This window comes from Stenella coeruleoalba (assembly GCF_951394435.1).
Source record: "Stenella coeruleoalba genome assembly, chromosome: 3".
NCBI lineage: Eukaryota > Metazoa > Chordata > Mammalia > Artiodactyla > Delphinidae > Stenella > Stenella coeruleoalba.
In genome coordinates this window covers 26671942-26689066 of record NC_137148.1, presented here as the reverse complement: position 1 = coordinate 26689066, position 17125 = coordinate 26671942, and the positions used below count along the sequence as shown (strand labels likewise).

Here is a 17125-nt window from a genome sequence, read left to right as displayed (position 1 = left end):
GCTTTATTCTTCAAGCTGCAATCACCAGCCGACATCGTATTTATTTGGCTATTGTCTGAACCTCCTGCCGCCCACCCTCCCCTTTCCCAGAAGGTAAATTCCGTGTGAACAGGGACTTTGTTTTGCTCACTGCTCTATCTCCAGCACCCAGAAGAGCGCCTGACGTTTTGTGAGGGCTCCGTACACGCTGTAGGAATCAAGCGGTGGGTGCGGGTGGGAGAAGGGACCAGAAGAGAAGTGCTCGGAAGGGGTATCCAACGCAATAGCACACCTGCCGTTCTTTTTCTCTTTCTCTTCTCCCCGTCTTTCCTTCTCCACTTTAAAGGCTAAGGACAAGAACCGGGAATGCGAGAAATAAGGAAAAATCCAAATTAGTCCAGCTCAAGTCCTGGTGAAAAGTGCACGATGGAGAAGGCCAAAAGGGAGAGAACAAATGGACACGCAAAAGTGAAAGAAGTGAAAAGTAAGAAGAAAAGGCTGGTAGACGTCACTCTCTCGGGTCACTCTCCCCGACTCCCTCTCCCGGCCGGCGCGGCTCGTCTCGCCTTCGCCACCACCGCGGAGGAGACCAAGCCCGCCTTCCACGGAGGGCGCCCCAGGCCCGCCTCGGCCGAGGCATGGCACGCGCCCGTCGGAGCCGCGAAGGCGGCGGGACTACAGCTCCCAGGGTACCGAGCGCGGGGGCGCCTGCGCAGTGCGGCGGGAGGCGGCGGTCTGTTCTCCGCTGAGGAGGAGCGGGGCAGAGGAGGGAGGCAGCGGGTGAGAGTTCAGAGTTCAGCAGCAGCAGCCCGAGCCCATGATTCCCATATGCCCTGTAGTTTCTTTCACCTATGGTGAGTATAATGTGCCCCGTCGGGGTCCCCGTGTGGCCCCTTCCCCGGCCCGGGGCGGCGGGGAGGCGCGGGGGGTTGGGGCAGGCTCTGGGGAGGAGGCGGCGGCCGCCACCCGGGCGTGCGAGTGAGTGAGGGAGTGCGAGGCGGGAGGGGGAGGCGGCGCGGCCGCGGCCCGGCCCGGCGAGGGCGGCTTCTCACGGAGCCTCTCTCTCTCTCTCCCCTTCCCTCCCTCGGCGTCTCTGCCCCTCCGCGCCTCTCCTCCCGCCATGGGACCCGACTCTCCGTGCCCGTCGCAGTGCCCAGCCGGCTGGGGGAAGATGCCAAAATGGCGACCGGCAACTACTTTGGATTCACCCACAGCGGGGCGGCGGCGGCGGCGGCTGCGGCCCAGTATAGGTAACGGCTCCCCGCCCTCTCCCTCCTCTCCCCCTGCTCGCCCCTCCGCCCGGATCCCGCCGACACGACGCCCACACGCCCGCCGCCCCCCCGTGCCCCCCCCTCCGAGCGCCGGCCGGCGGCAGGCCGAGCCCCGCGGCCTCGCCCGGCCCGGGGCGGGCAGCGGCCCCGGTGGGGGCGGGAGCGGGAGACGGTGAGGCGGAGGGCCTCCCGGGCCTTTGGCGGCCCCGCAGCTAAAATGGCCTCCCGCGGCCTCGGAGCCGAGCCGCCACCCCCGCCGGGCTGGGAGGGAGGGAGCCGAGGCCGCGGCCCCTGCGGTGCCTCCGGTCCCCGCCCCCGCCGGGCCGGTCCCCACCTCCGATATCCCTCCCACTTGGGGAAAGAGACGGTGGGCGAGGGCACCTTTCGGGGAGTGCGGAGTCGCGCCGCCGCCCGGGCACCGGTCCTCGCCCGGTGCTCCGGCCCCCCGAGCCCAGATAACGTGTTGTTTTCTTGGGTGCCTTCTCCTGCGTCCCGTGGTCTCCCCTGGCCTTCCACCCGATCCCCGCAAACAGACTGTGGGTGTCATCGCATTCGTTTGGTTCCTTTAGTTCTCCCTTCAAGGAGAGAGGTAAACACACCAACCACCTGTGAATTGTGTAGCTGGTAGGCTGGAAGAGATGTGCGAAGTTTCTAGTGCTGATAAATGAGTCCACAGCTTTGTTCTGGCTGTTGCGTTTAGGCTCCAGGTGGGCCAGTAATTTCCCTTGGCGGGTCTTTCCCCTCCAGGGAAATGAAAAGTGCAAGTGAGGTGCCGTGAAATGCACCCTATGAAATTTCTTTCTTAAGGGAAGCTCTAATTTCTGAAGTTTCTGTACTTCGTTATATATCTTATCAAAAGAAAGAAAAACACTAGATTCTGTTGTTGTTACTTTTGAGTCAGCCTGAGACAGTCTCTTTAGACTCAGGCCGTAAGCGTTCAGGGCTCCTAAGTGATCAGCTTTTTATAGAGAGAGATTATATTAGATATCTGTGTACTAGGTAAATTAGCTATTGGTTAATAAACCCAGGTAGTTTTCTCACCTCATTCACTTCAGGCGGCGGGTTGTCTAAAGGAAAGGACATCACTGGGAACCAGAAGACCTGGGTTCCAGTCTTTTTTGCTCCGGATTTTAATGACGTTGGGGACATCTCTTATTTGGTCTTTCATTTTCCTCATCTGTAAAATTGGGCTATCTTTTTTGGTTAAAACGTGTAATTCTGAGGAACAGAGTTGCCATATTTCATGGAATTATAAAATAGCATTTATTATAAAGGAAGGGTATCATTATTTTATGTATCACTGAAAAAATCACCACCAGTTAAAATATGACTCAATGCTTAAGACCCCATTGATTTTTAAGAGATATTAAAATGTGTAAATGTGTTTTATTGATGAAATTAATATTCTACTAATTGTCAAATGCGTTGAACACATGTGGCATTTTTTTACAAGTCTCTTTTACTTTGAAGCTTATTTCCAGAAAAAGAACTGAGATGACAAATTATTGGGGCATGATCTTGGGGCTTTTCAAACTTTTAAAAAATTCTTTACTTACAAATTGTGATAATTAAACAACTAACAAAGTCCCAGCCACTTTAATAAAGAGCAAATAATTTTTGTGGAGAGAAAAATCAAGCCATTTTCTTTTTCTGGGAAACAAGATACAGCTAATCAGCACTGTGCTGTAAATCTACTGCTACCAAGTACTGTGTGTCCTACACAAGGCTGTATTTAACCATTTAAGTTTTAATTGTTTTACACAGTATTTTTCTGTTACTGTGGGCAGAGTGATAGATTTGTTGGATTATTAACTGTTTACTGAAAATGTAGTGGGTTTGTTCTTTGTGGCAGTTTTGAAATATTTTTTCGAATGCAAACCTGTAGATAGAAATGAGGGGAGGAAATGCCAATTTAAAGATAATCATTTTTTGATCAAATATTTGCATGTATGTATTTTATCCCAGTATAGGAAGCTATTACAGAATTTCTGTACCTAGTTTTTCTTTGGCTTTGAATCTTATAAAGTTTCAGTAAACTGTAACAGCAATCCAAAGTATTAAATTGCTTGTTAATATGTGTGTCTAATGAGAAAAGACTAGTCTTTTGACATCACTTATTTATGCGTGTATTGGCAAAACTAATTGTTAAGATGCTCTGTCCTTGTATATAACATACTATATAGAATTGTTTGTTTTTAATGGAAAGAAATCAGGTCCAGTAATGCTAATACCTTGGTTCAAGGAAGGTGAACAAATAGCATTAATAATAAAAGCATATGCAAAAAATGCAGTGATGGTGCTCATCTTTCTTCCTGTCTGGAAATCATTAAAATGTAACTTTGAGACATGGAAGACCAAGGCTTACTTTGCAAAAAAGAATTTTTTTTGAAGGATGTAAACTTAAGGAGATCTTAAACATTTATCTGTAGATTATGTGAATAGTTGCTTCACCTGTCGTTGAGTGCAGATAACTGAGAGTAACTATTCTAAGTCTAGATTTAATTCCGGTTCTTAGTTTTCTTGGTTACCACTATGTGAGGTATTTGATTAAATTTATTTTAAATTTAGACTTTCTTTTTGCTTGTTAATATTTGAGATTTATAATGGCATACTAAGTATCAAAGTTCTTTAAGAGATGTTGTAAAGATCTCTTATAAGTTCTACTACTAATAACCTTTAGATAAACGAGGTTTTTCTTTTGTATAATACATATTAAATATTTTTGTGGTAAGCATTTATTCAGTCTTTGTGCTACACGTTCCATCAGCTACTGATTGCTTTTCTTCCTGCTTCTGTGTTTTTTTAAGGCTAGTAAATAAACCTATTGGTGCCATTTGCCACTATTGCAAATGTAATCTTTTCTTACCTTTCATGTGCTTTTTTCCCCTTGGCAGTGACAAAATCAGAAAGGTTTTAAGTATTAATTATTGTGTTTATAAGTATATATTTCCGGTAGAATGTTAATTTGGGGTGTGTAGGACAAGGCAGATCTCAAGCATGATGAAAAAACAGGAATGGCTTCATGGCAGAAAGGGAACTTGGTTAGATAGGTAACTACTTCAGTAGAGTACCTTTTTTGTTTGAGAAGATATACTTAAAAACTTTTAGACAGACATTAATTTTATAATAAATTTTGAAAAAAATGATTTCAACAGTTGTAAGAACTTACGGTAGCAAAGAATGTGAGAAAGATAATTCTCAGTGGAAAAAACTTTCTAATTAACTATCATAGGATCAAATGAGTTTTTTTGTCTCCTTCATTGGCAGTTTTACAGAAGTTCTCATAGGAGTTCTTCAGTTTTTGAAGGGGATTTGTGGCATAAACAAATATGCTATGTATATGTAATATAAACTAAAGTAATCCCATTATATCCCACTATGAATAGGACATAACTTTTTCTTGGAGAGTTTTAAACAGCTAGTTTCTTGTATTCTTTAGAAAAGCCTTGGTCATATCTTTCTTGTCACCTTTCTATCTACTCAAGATGCTTGTCTGTTAACCTGCATAACCTAAATGTTTAGCTTGTGCTTAAACTAATTTTCTTTGTTCTATCTATAGCTCTTAGTGTATCATTGGTATCTGAATGTTATTCTACCTTCAATAAAGTTAGCTATTTAAAATAATCATTCGCCAACATTTTTTTACCCTTTTAATATCTAGAATTAATTGAGTTCAAAAATTTTATAGAGTAATGATTGTATAAAGGTACAAAATAATTGCCCCCATATTCTTAGGATCTCAGCAAATGTTGTTAAATAATAAATGTTTAAGTGGATTTCGACTGTTGTCTGGACATTAGCTTAAATTAAGTATCTGTTAGTCAAAAGAAGGCATCTCATCTAGTGATTCTTGAGATGTCTTTAGGACATCTGTTCCTAAAGGATAAGTATCTTTTCACATCACTAAGATAACTTGGGTAGGTTGATTGGCCAGTGAATTTTCCTCCTCTTCTTTGCTTTTTATTTGAATGTAGAGTTAAGAATATTGTATCTTGAAGGAAAGAATAAAAGTAACACTAGTAAGGTAGAAAGAAGTAATCACTAACTGAGATGGTGAGAAAACCAGGTGAACAGGTTTTTGAAACCGATCTTAGTGATGGAAATTTACTGGCTCTACCAAAAAAAAAATTACTGCAACTGCTAATTATATCAGCTCCTCCACTGTTGAATCAGAGATCTTAGGATTCATATTGCATGAATGAATTTGAAATAATGAAAATTTTCTTTCCAAAAGGATTAGTGCTTTTACAATGATGATATATATCCTGTATATGTTATTAATAGCCTTAAGAGTAGGATGAGGGAGACTAGCCCTGTATAGAATGCTTAAAGTGTATGCTTGACTGTGTTTTTATAACGTGCCTCACAGTATACTATAATGAAAAGGCTTTGGATTTGAATCTCAACTCTATCTCTTTAGACACTTATGCAAGTCACCTAATCTTTCTACAACTCAGTTTCCTCAACTAACTTGCTTTGAGGTGAAGTTATTAAATATAAACCTTCCTAGCCTAGTGCTTGATTTTCAGTAGGCATTTTACCAATGCTAGTTTTCTATAGAGATTTGTATAATAATACTAAAAGGGTTTTAAAAGCTCTCCACAGTTGATGGCTATCATACACTTAATACATAGAGCTTCATAATCTCAAATGTTTTAAAAGTAGGTACTTGAGTATCAATTGGAGGCCTCAGTTTCAGTGTCAGTTTAATAGGGACCTCCAAGTTTTTAATTGTTTGCAAGCAACATGATTATAATCAACAGACTAATATGAGAAATAATAAGAGTTCAAATTTTCTGGATCTAAGATCACTCCTGTTTCAGCAATGTTGAATTAATTAGATTATCAAATTTCAAATAAGTCCTTTTTATATAGCCACAGAATCTATTAAGTAGAAATAAAACTAATGAGATATACAAAACACTTTAAGAAAAAAATACAGTAGGCTATAAAGGGCATAAAAGAAGACAAATAATTGAAGATGGGCTGTGTTCATGCAGTGAAAAAAATCAATACTATCAAGTTATCAATTTTCTCCTAAGTAGTCTATATGTTTAATGTAATTGCAATAAAAATCACAACAGGCTTTTTGGGGTAACTTGATAAAGGAGTTCTCATGTTGATAGTGAAGAGAGTATTTGTCCAAAAGTAGTCATGACAGTCTTGTAAGATCATAAGGAAGGTCTTGTATTAGCGGGGACCAAAAGATGTTATTAAACAGGAAAATGTGGTATTGGTAGAGGGATAGACAAATAGATCATTCGCTTAAAATAGCCCAGAAATAGATGTATGCTTATGGGCAGTTGGATTAGAATATATAGCTGTTTAAGTAGAGGTATTTGTCAAAAAAAAGCAAATCAACCAAATTATTATTCAGAAGTACACCATCAGGATAATCAGAAGACAGTCCTTGGGCTTATAAATGTAGTAATTGACAAAGTATGTTAGAATTACTAGAATGAGATTAAAGGTGAGGAGTGCGCCAACAACATTGTCCTTGGCATCACTCTATAAGAATTAGGTTCGTTGTTCCGAGTATAACATTTCTTAGTGTTTTGTGAAAGCTGTGTGCAGTGCAGCTCTTAATTCATCCTTACAGAGGGCGAATTAATGAAGCAAAGAACACTGGGCTTTTTTGTTGTTTTAGTATTAGTCTCCTCATGTAATATATACATTAAAATACGTTCATAGGGAGTAACTTACAGTATGCATAGTCCCTGCTTTCAAGGAGTTTACACTCCTGGGGGATGAGGGTAGGGGCAGGTATACCTCCAGGTAACTATGCCATGATAGCGATCATAACTGAGTTTTAATGAAATACTAAAATGGGGAATTGGAGGATTCTGACTATGGAGTTTGGGGTAGGCTTCATGGTCTTTAATTCTGAAAATGGAGGGAAGGTCATTTTAGACAAAATGTGTTGAACCAAGATAGGAATGAATTAAATCCACCCCCCACTCCTCCCCGCTGGCTGCGCTGTGTGGCATGTGGGATCTTAGTTCCCAGACCAGGGATTGAACCCTAGCCCTCGGCTGTGAAAGTGCTGAGTCCTAACCACTGGACTGCCAGGGAATTACCTAAATTAAATTCTTGATATGGTTGATAGTTGGTGGGTTCTGAAGTCAGGCTAGCTGAGCTGAATCCAGGATCCCTCTACTATTTGTCATGTGACATTGGGCAAACAGTCCTTTGGTACTTGAGTTTCTTCATTTGTAAATTAGAGATAATACTAATAATTACCTCATAGGATTGAAATTTTAAAAAAATTCTCCATCGAAGTATGGTATATATAAAAAGAACTGCACATATAATAAGAATATAGCTTGATGAAATGTCATAAGCTGGACACACCTGTATAACCAGCACCCAATCAAAAAAACAACACTATCAGCATCCCTGGAGGCCTCTACAGTCTCCATTGTGATTTGAGAATTCAATGAGATAAAATTTGTAAAGTGCTCAGAATAGCCCCTGCATACATATATCTCCATCAATGTTAATATTATATTGAGTAGACATTTGGAAATTGAGCTCAGAAGAGGGATAAGGGTCGTAGTGTAAATCCGAATATCATCCATATGGTGGTGATCCACCATTATAGGTGTGAGCATGGATGAAACCAGAGAAAGTACAGTGCCTGTCGTACATCAAACATTTAGTAAACGTTTTTTGAATGAGTGGGGAAAAAAATAGAACAAAGCCATGGTTACAAACTTGGGGGACATCTGTGTTTAAAGTAGGGCCAAAGAAAGAAGCAAATACTGAGACAGGGTCGGGGTGGGCAGAGAGCTGGGAGAATGTAGTGTTCATAAAAACCAAAAGAAGATGGAGTAATCAGCAATGTTAGGGTTTTAGAGAGGCTGGATAAAGGATTGATAGTTAGCAAGATCTTTGGTATAATTTTCATGGGCAGCCAGTATAGAAAAACTAGAATCTGATCGTTTGGAGCTACAGAAAGACAAGCATAAAATTTCGCATAAGATAGGTCTTGTAGTCGAATTTAGTATTCAAATAAATTTTTTTGTTGCTGTTGTTGACGTGTAGTTGATTTACAGTGTTGTGTGAATTTCTGCTGTATAGCAAAGCGGCTCAATTATACACACGTATACATTCTTTTCCATTATGATTTATCCCAGGATATTGAATATAGTTCCCTGTGCTATACAGTTGTTTATCCACAGATAAATTCTTGAGTGTTCTAGAGGTTAAATGGGCTTAAAGTATTTGGAAGCACTGTTTTTGAAGATGGATTAAATGAAAATAAAATTTTTAATTCATTTTTTATTTCTGGGAAAAGATACTGTGCCTGAACCACCCCCTCCCGTCCTTGGAAAAATTGTCTTCCACGAAACCAGTCCCTGGTGCCAAAAACGTTGGGGACCACTGACCTAAAAGGATAGTAAAATAGTGAAATAATTGGAGGATGTTGCATTGTCTAAAGTATTGCATTGTCTATCAAGAAGGTATGAAAGAAAGGAGAGATGCTGTCTTTAATAGTTGGCTTTTAGTTTTCCTTCAACACAGTTGAGGAGTCAGAATTACTAATTCTCTGTTCATACTGGCAAAGGGAAGAAAGTTAACACAAGACGATATTTGACAACTCTTAGCTAAATAAGATAAATACAAAAATAGCACCACTCTAGACAAATGATAATGGTGAAATTAATTGTATAAGCAAAATCTCAGCCTAAGAGTCTATAGATACAATGTCCTAGATGATTTTTTTCAAACTGAAGAATCAGTGAGTGAAAAATATATTTATAAGGATAAAAAAGGAAAGTAAGGTATTCTCATCTAGTTAACAGGAAGAACTTCATTATGTAATATTCTGTGACAAGTTCCAGAACATCCCATTTTGCTAAAAGTATATGTGGCAGAAATCTTTCATGTTTTGTGATGTTTGTGAACCAAAATTTACTCGATATGGTTCATTAGTGGACAGATGCTTAAGGCAGATATGTATACAAAGGTAGTTGGAAGGAAATAGATGGTGTAAAATTTTAAAAATTCTTTAGATCATTCCAAAGGAAAAAACTGATAATGTTTTACAGTTATGGAGCAAAGTAGATGACCATCTCTCTTCAACAAAATATGAGCCATAAAACATTTCAAAACTTTTTTAAGCATTGCATTTTGACAATTCAAATGCAGGAAGATGAACCAAAGTAATGGCGGGTTAGAACTTATTAGAAAAATATTTGAAATGTGGAATTAGCATTTATGGGATGGACATGTTCCATGTTCATGCATGAAAGTTGATGAGCAGTTATGTTCAGAGAACATGGTGCATTTTGTGTATATGTGGAATAAAAATTTGGATTTATTGTACTCTGTATTTAAAATTTTCTAATAGTATTTTCATTATCCCTTATTCTTATGTAAATTGTCAAATGACCTCAAAAATACAGAAAATGTAAGAGGTCCAATGGACCCAAATGATATTTCTCCTGGCATGTTTAGAGTTAAAAGATGTCAAGAAAACTGTCAACGGTTTTCATGTGTTATTTAACCACCCTCCCTCCCTTGTAGTCTACCCATCTAAAGAGTTGGTAGAAATTTTAGGATTAGTTATTTTATTTCTTCTAGTTTTTAAGAAGAAAATAGGGCCTGAATTTAAATTTCTTCTAAAATTCTACAATGATGCAGTTATTGTTTTAATAGCACTGTGAAGGTTAATGGGAGCATGACATTACAATAACAAGTTTAGGGAATATTTAAAGGTGGTTTGTCTTTGGGATTATTCCATGAGAAAGTTTAATTTTGCATCATTCTCAACATTATAAAATACTAAATGTAAAGATAAATTTGTCAGTGATTTTGTAGATACGTAAAACGCCATAATTTGACCTAGAAAAGTCCAGCAATGTTGAGCATTAAATTTGGACTAATGGAAAGGTTAAATTTTGTTTTGTGTGCCAAGAGAAAGACAGAAAAAAAGTTTTATCAGTTACTTTACCATTTTATGCAAAATTGAAACAAACACATACAAAGTATGTTTTCCAGGGGAGTAAAAGCACATTTAATAATGTAAGTGACAGGAGCTGCCTACATTTTCTTGCCTGAGACTTGTTTCCCTCGTGGCCTTTCAGAAATGAAACATTCCGCATTTGTCCTATAGTGGTTCCTTTAGAAATTTAGCATATTTCACTTAGTCTAAAGTTAATCATCACCTTTATTCTCCTAAACAATACGAGGACTTAAAATGTTTTAACTTTGGTCAGTCCACTCCTGATTTTTGTGCTTTTGTTGTACTATATTTCAGATGTTCTTAACCCCACAACTGTTGTTGAACAAAATTATTGTTTTATATAGCTAGTATTTAAATTTGCCTTCGTATTTACCACTTTTTTATTATTATTTAATATTCATTCCCTCAGATCATTTTCATTCTTCCTAAAGTAAATCTTTGAGAATGTCCTTTAATGTGGGTCTACTGATAACAATGTTTTTTTGGTTTTTCTCTGTTTTTTAATCTCAAAATATCTTCATTTCACCCTTCTCATTCTTGAGAAGTCATCACTTAGTTTCTAGGGATTTTTTTTCCTCAAGCTACTCGTGCTTCTCTCTCTTTGGTGTTTACAGTTTCACTCAGATGCGTCTTGGTGAGAACTCCTTATTTAATCCTACTTAGGGTTAGTTGGGGGCTCCTGGATCTGAGGATTGTTATATCAGACATTCTATTTAGATGTTTCCTCTCTCCCTTTTTCTTCATTTGCAACTCCAATGAGTTGTAAGTTACCATTTTTTATTCTTTTCTCTTGGTCTTTTAACCTCTTTAATATCTTTCATCTCTTTGTGTGCCTTCTGAGTAATTTTTATAGATTTTTTTTTTGCCAGCTATGTCTAATCAGTTACATAATGCCTTTCTGAGTTTCTGATTATAATTTTTATATACTGTATTTCATTTCTGGAAATTCTGTTTTTTTTTTTTTAATTCATCTGGTTGTTTTTGATTGAACTCTTAGTTCTTGGTCTTGGTTTTCATAGGCTCTTTAAGTGTACTTATTTTATATTTCGTATCCAATACTAATACTTGTAGTCTTTTTTTTTTTTTTTCCCCAAACTCTTGCTCCTAGTATCTTGTTTCCTTATGGGTTTTGTTTGTGATTTTTGATTGAGATCTCCTCTTTTTTGGAACATGGTAGCATTAGAGAGGAATGAGCATTTTGTGGTACCTGGAAGGAAATAAATAAATAAATAAACGCCAAACCAAGTAGTTAGTTTTCCTGGTCAGCTAATGTGAATTCCAGAGCCCAAAGTAGAGGAGTGCTGGCTTTTTGTTAAGAATTATCAGGAGAGGGCTTCCCTGGTGGCACAGTGGTTGAGAGTCCGCCTGCCAATGCAGGGGACGTGGGTTCATGCCTCGGTCTGGGAAGATCCCACATGCCACGGAGTGGCTGGGACCGTGAGCCATGGCCGCTGAGCCTGCACGTCTGGAGCCTGTGCTCTGCACAGTGAGAGGCCCACGTACAGCAAAAAAAAAAAAAAAAAAAAAAAAAAGAATTATCAGGAGAGGCTTTTCTCTCTTTTACTTGGAGCCAAGGCTGAGACAGGAAAGTTTCCTTACAGTTCTCCCTTAAAGGGGGAAGTGAGCTTTTTCCTAATTCACCTTCTGTTAGTTTTGTGTGGGAGTTCCAAAATTCTAAGCCATTACTTCCCTATGCCTTTGATGTCTCTGCTAACATAGAAAATATTTGTACAGCAGCACACCAGGTAAACTGGGAGGAGATTTGGAGCCCTAGATAAGACTATTACACAGCTGTAGGCAGCATACTTGGGGCTCTGGCCACTTTTTCAGTGCTCATTTTACCAGAGAACAAGTACTGTTTCCATGTCATAAGATAGAAGGAAACATTTTGCTTAAAGGGGCAGTAAGTAAAGAGCAGGAAAATGAATGGTGAATACCATTACAGACTCTAAGTTAATGTTCTGTATCGTAAAATGGTGGTTCTCAAACTTTTTGGTTTGGGGACCCTTCTAACCTCTAATTATTAAAAACCCCCAAAAGCTTTTGCTTATGCAGATTATATAATATTTACTATTTTAGAAATTTTAAAAATATTTATTAAATTGTTTTAAAATAGTAAAAATACCACTACATGCTAACCAGAAATATCTTTATGCAAAATAACTATATTCCAACCACTGAAAAAGTAGTAAGATGAGAAGCATTGTTTAACATTTCTACAAATCGTGTTTTTTTTTTTTTTTTTTTTTTTTGGTGGTACGCGGGCCTCTTACTGTTGTGGCCTCTCCCGTTGTGGAGCACAGGCTCTGGACGTGCAGGCTCAGCGGCCACAGCTTACGTGCCTAGCCGCTCCGTGGCATGTGGGATCTTCCCGGACCGGGGCACAAACCCGTGTCCCCTGCATCGGCAGGCGGACTCAACCACTGCGCCACCAGGGAAGCCGCCTCTACAAATCTTTTTAATATCTCAATTAAGATGGTTGGATTCTCATACCTGCTTCTGCATTGTCTGTTGCAGTAAATTGTTTGGATTAAAATATATGAAGGCAATCTGTAATTGAAAAGGGAGAACCAACCTCCTGAGCCCTCTGAAACGGTCTTAGGGACCCTCAGCGGTCCTTGGATCACATTTTGAGAACCACTGTTGTATAGAAACTAACGGAGGTGTAGGATACCGCTTATGCGGATGAGCCATTTGTGCACATAAGTTATTTTAATTTCAGTAGTGACTATAAATTTAGTAGTGTAGTATGAAGCCAGGTCATATTAATGGAATTCAAAAGCACTTAGAGATGGGCCTGAAGTTGGATATAGATTAGGGTTGAGGCCAGAAATGTAGATATTAGAGTTGTGTTGGGATAACTAAAAAGGAGTATTTAAATTCGGGGTTGGTTTTTTGGTCATTGAAGTTGCCAGCTTGAGAATTCTATTCTGATATCTTTCTGCTTATCTTTCATTACTCCCAGAGTAATGCATTAATTAATTAAAAATAGTATAGAAGGGCTTAATGAAAACAACAGTCCCTTATTTTCCTTCTCCCTGCCTCCCAGTTCCCCACCTTTAACGCATTTTGGTTTTATTTCTAACCTCCATATCACTAAATAGTATGCTGCTTTTTTATGTCTTAATTTATCAACTTTATGCATTATAGTTTGATTCCTTACAATCATGGTTAGTATTTCATACATACTCTCTCATGCTTCTCATTTCTCCTCCCAGATTCAGTGATAATGATTATTTCTGTTGCTTCAAACAATACACACCAATTCTAGTTCCATCAAAGGTAGACAGTATCTTGGTACTCTCTAAGAATCTTGAAACCCTTGTGCTTTACTTTCCCTCTCTCTCCACCCCATCCCCCAACTCAGCTCTCGTTTTCCTTGTGATAACACTTATATTGTGTTCTGTAATCATAGTTTATCTTCCGTGATTTAGGTTGATTCTAAAACCTTAAAGCAGAAAACTGTTTCATTATTATGACTGTAAATAGTATTTACTCTGGAACCAAGTACTGTTCTAGGATTAGAATTCCTCATGTATTCCATTTTTACAACCCTGTATCACTTAATAGAGAATTTTTGCAGGGTCAATTTCAAACAGATTTTTCCTTTTTTACACCCTACTAATTGCTCAACTGAGATCATGACTTTTCTTGAGCAGTTTCATATTTCCTGAAGTCTTTCATTACCCTTTTTTCACACAAATCTTCTTGGTGCCTTGATTATATCATGAGATTTTCCCAGGCTCTTGGTCTGCTGTCTATTGTCCAGTCATCTGTTTTCCTAGACATCCTTCTCCTGGAGGCTTCTGTCCTTCCTTTGATTTCAGTCTCATAAACTTACTGCCTTTCTGGGCCTGCTGCATAGCTGCCGACCTGGGCTTTTATCTGTCTCCTGAGTTTGAATCCACTGTGTGTAGGATCCCATTATATCTTTCCTGTTTTATTTTTTGCTGAAGTACATTTTCATGTAGCTTCCTAAGAAAAGGCATGTGGGAGGTAAACTCCTTCATACCTTGAATGTCAAAATCATTATTCTGTGTTAATAGTTTAACTGGGTGCAGAATTCTACATTGATAATCATTTTCCCTTGAATTTTGAAGATATTACCCTATTGTCCTCCAGCCACTGGTGTTATCAGTAAGTCTGATTTTCATTTACTTGTATGTAGGTGATCTGTTTTTCTTCTCTCCCGGAGATTTAAAGGATCTTTTTTTTTGTCTTGTGTTATGAAATGCTATCAATATATGTCTCTCAGTGTTGTTCTTTCATTTCTGTTTTATACTCCGTAGATATTTGAATTTGAAAATACGGGCCTCCCTTCAATAGTGGGAAGTTTCTTAATTTCTTCCATCTGCTTTTTTTCTTTACTCTAGAATTCCTTTTTGTTGGAATATTAGACCTGCTATATTTATCCATTCTCTTTTCTTTTGTCTTTATCTTGTCCATGTCCTTCAACTTTATCTTCTAACTAGTGTAAAATTCTTGTTTTATGGATACAAATTAGAGATTTTTAAAATTCTTATCTGTTGCTTTGAGATATCCATTTCCCATGGGTTCATTCTTATTTCTTTTGCAGTTTATAGTAGGTTTTCTTTAAACATCTGGTGATTTTAGCTGGCTGTTTATTTCGGTAAGGCTTCTGGCTGGCCTCACTTTTTGGTAAGCAAGTAGGGAGCAGACCATTAACCTCCAGCTTAAGTTCAGAAATATGAAGGATGTTTTTACTCTTCAATATTAATAATTTCCTAAATACTCTCCCCCCCGCCTCCCACCGCCAAGAGAAATACCCTTCCATTTTATGTCTGATTGTTTCTTTTTGGTATCTTTTTGTTTGTTTGTTTGTTTATTTATTTTTGGTGGCATTGCGTCTTCGTTGCTGCGCACACGGGCTTTCTCTAGTTGTGGCGAGCGGGGGGCTGCTCTTCATTGCGGTACACAGGCTTCTCATTGCGTTGGCTTTTCTTGTTGCAGCATGTGGGCTCAGTATTTGTGGCTTGCGGGCTCTAGAGTGCAGGCTCAGTAGTTGTGGCGCACTGGCTTAGTTGCTCCGTGGCATGTGGGATCTTCCCGGACCAGGGCTCAAACCCGTGTCCCCTGCATTGGCAGGTGGATTCTTTTTTGTGGTATGCGGGCCTCTCACTGTTGTGGTCTCTCCCGTTGCGGAGCACAGGCTCCGGATGCGCAGGCTCAGCGGCCATGGCTCACGGGCCTAGCCGCTCTGCGGCATGTGGGATCTTCCCAGACCGGGGCACGAACCCGTGTTCCCTGCATCGGCAGGCGGACTCTGAACCACTGCACCACCAGGGAAGTCTCTGTCTGATTGTTTCTTAAACTTTCTTACCCATGTTGTTTATATATTTGTTTCATAATTTATTATTTAATTTGTCCCAGTTTAAAACTGACTGAAGCTGATATGATTTAATTTATTCACAAAAGGATATTACCATCTAAGTAAAAGCTTCTGCTCTACTGGATGCTTAGTAAATGAAAATCTTCTCATATTTCACAAATTATTTTTAATGGCACAATATTTGGGATTTTATGTCCTGTTCTATTTAAGTTAAAAAATATATATTTATTTTTGGCCACACGGCTTGTGGGATTTTAGTTCCACAACCAGGGGTTGAACTGAGGCCCTTGGCAGTGAGAGCACGGAGTCCTAACCACTGGACCGCCAGGGAATTCCCTATTTAAGAAATCATTTAAAGACAGTTAAAAGTCTTACATTTTATGTAGGGATATAATTTAACACCTTTTATTCTCACACCCCAGACTAGGCAAAAACCTTGATTTGAACTGTTTCAACTTAAGACTAATTTTTATGTAAACTAATTTGAACTTGACCTGAATTTTTAAAAATTAATTTACTTATTTAGACTTAGCTACTTGATACTTAATTGAACGGCTATAGTCCAGTGTAGTCATCTATGTCATGTGAAAGGCAGTTTTCCTAAAGGTATTTGAAATTGGAAGAGAATTTCCCAGATGGGTCTAAGATAACAAATCAGAGAATCTTTATTCTGAATAGTAGTCAGCTGCCCTAGCCCTTGACCCCCTGGGAACTGGGACTGGATCATCATTCTTCATGATGCTTTGGTGGAGCATGTTGTTCCAGCCCGGATGATGGTTAGGGACCTGGCTCTACAGAGCAAGTTAGGTTAGACAGCCCTAGGGATGTCTATGGTAATTGCTAAATGCGCTGGCATCTTTTTATATGATTCCTGGGAAGGGTGACTATAAAATTTATTGTTCAAACTGAGACACATAGGAGAGTGAGAATACTATTAATAATTATGCTGGGGCAATAAGCATAAACCAGAGCACAAGGTCATCCCTTCCTGAGTCGCATGGACTTTTAAAGATCAGTGGCAGGCTTCCCTGGTGGCGCAGTGGTTGAGAGTCTGCCTGCCAATGCAGGGGATGCGGGTTCGTGCCCTGGTCCGGGAAGATCCCACATGCCACGGAGCGGCTGGGCCCGTGAGCCATGGCCGCTGAGCCTGCACGTCCGGAGCCTGTGCTCCGCAACGGGAGAGGCCACAACAATGAGAGGCCCACGTACCGCAAAAAAAAAAAAAAAAAAAAAAGATCAGTGGCAGTTTAAGTCAAATTGCCTGCCTAGTGTACTTGACATTCCTATTCTACTCCAACTTTTGTTTTTTGTCCTATAGGACATGTCTTGGGGACCATGAAATGTGAACAGATACTCGATAAAGAGCAGTGGGATGAATGAAAAGAGTATAGGAATTCAAGACTGTCTGAATTTTACATAACCATGTAGCCTCTACGTGGGAAATCTTATCAGTAAATGTTAAATACAAGTTTTGCAGAACTGGTGTATTTATATTTTAAACATAATTCTTTTTCTCAGTTCTAGGAATTTTGAAGAAGTATATGTTATTGGAATTTT

At 39.4% G+C, this 17125-nt stretch overlaps 1 protein-coding gene across 3 annotated transcripts in view; it reads left to right on the top strand.

Moving 5' to 3' along the window:
- Positions 1 to 716: 716 nt before the first annotated feature.
- Positions 717 to 17125, top strand: part of ZFR (zinc finger RNA binding protein) — a 76031-nt gene continuing 59622 nt past the window's right edge. For all 3 annotated transcript variants that reach the window (XR_013827443.1, XM_079915664.1, XM_079915663.1), the window contains exons 1-2: positions 717 to 833; positions 1130 to 1229. Coding sequence is in view for 2 of the 3 variants with exons in the window: in XM_079915664.1 (XP_079771790.1) it covers positions 797 to 833; positions 1130 to 1229 (137 nt within the window). In the remaining variant the exon portion in view is untranslated. The remainder of the gene's footprint in view (positions 834 to 1129; positions 1230 to 17125) is intronic.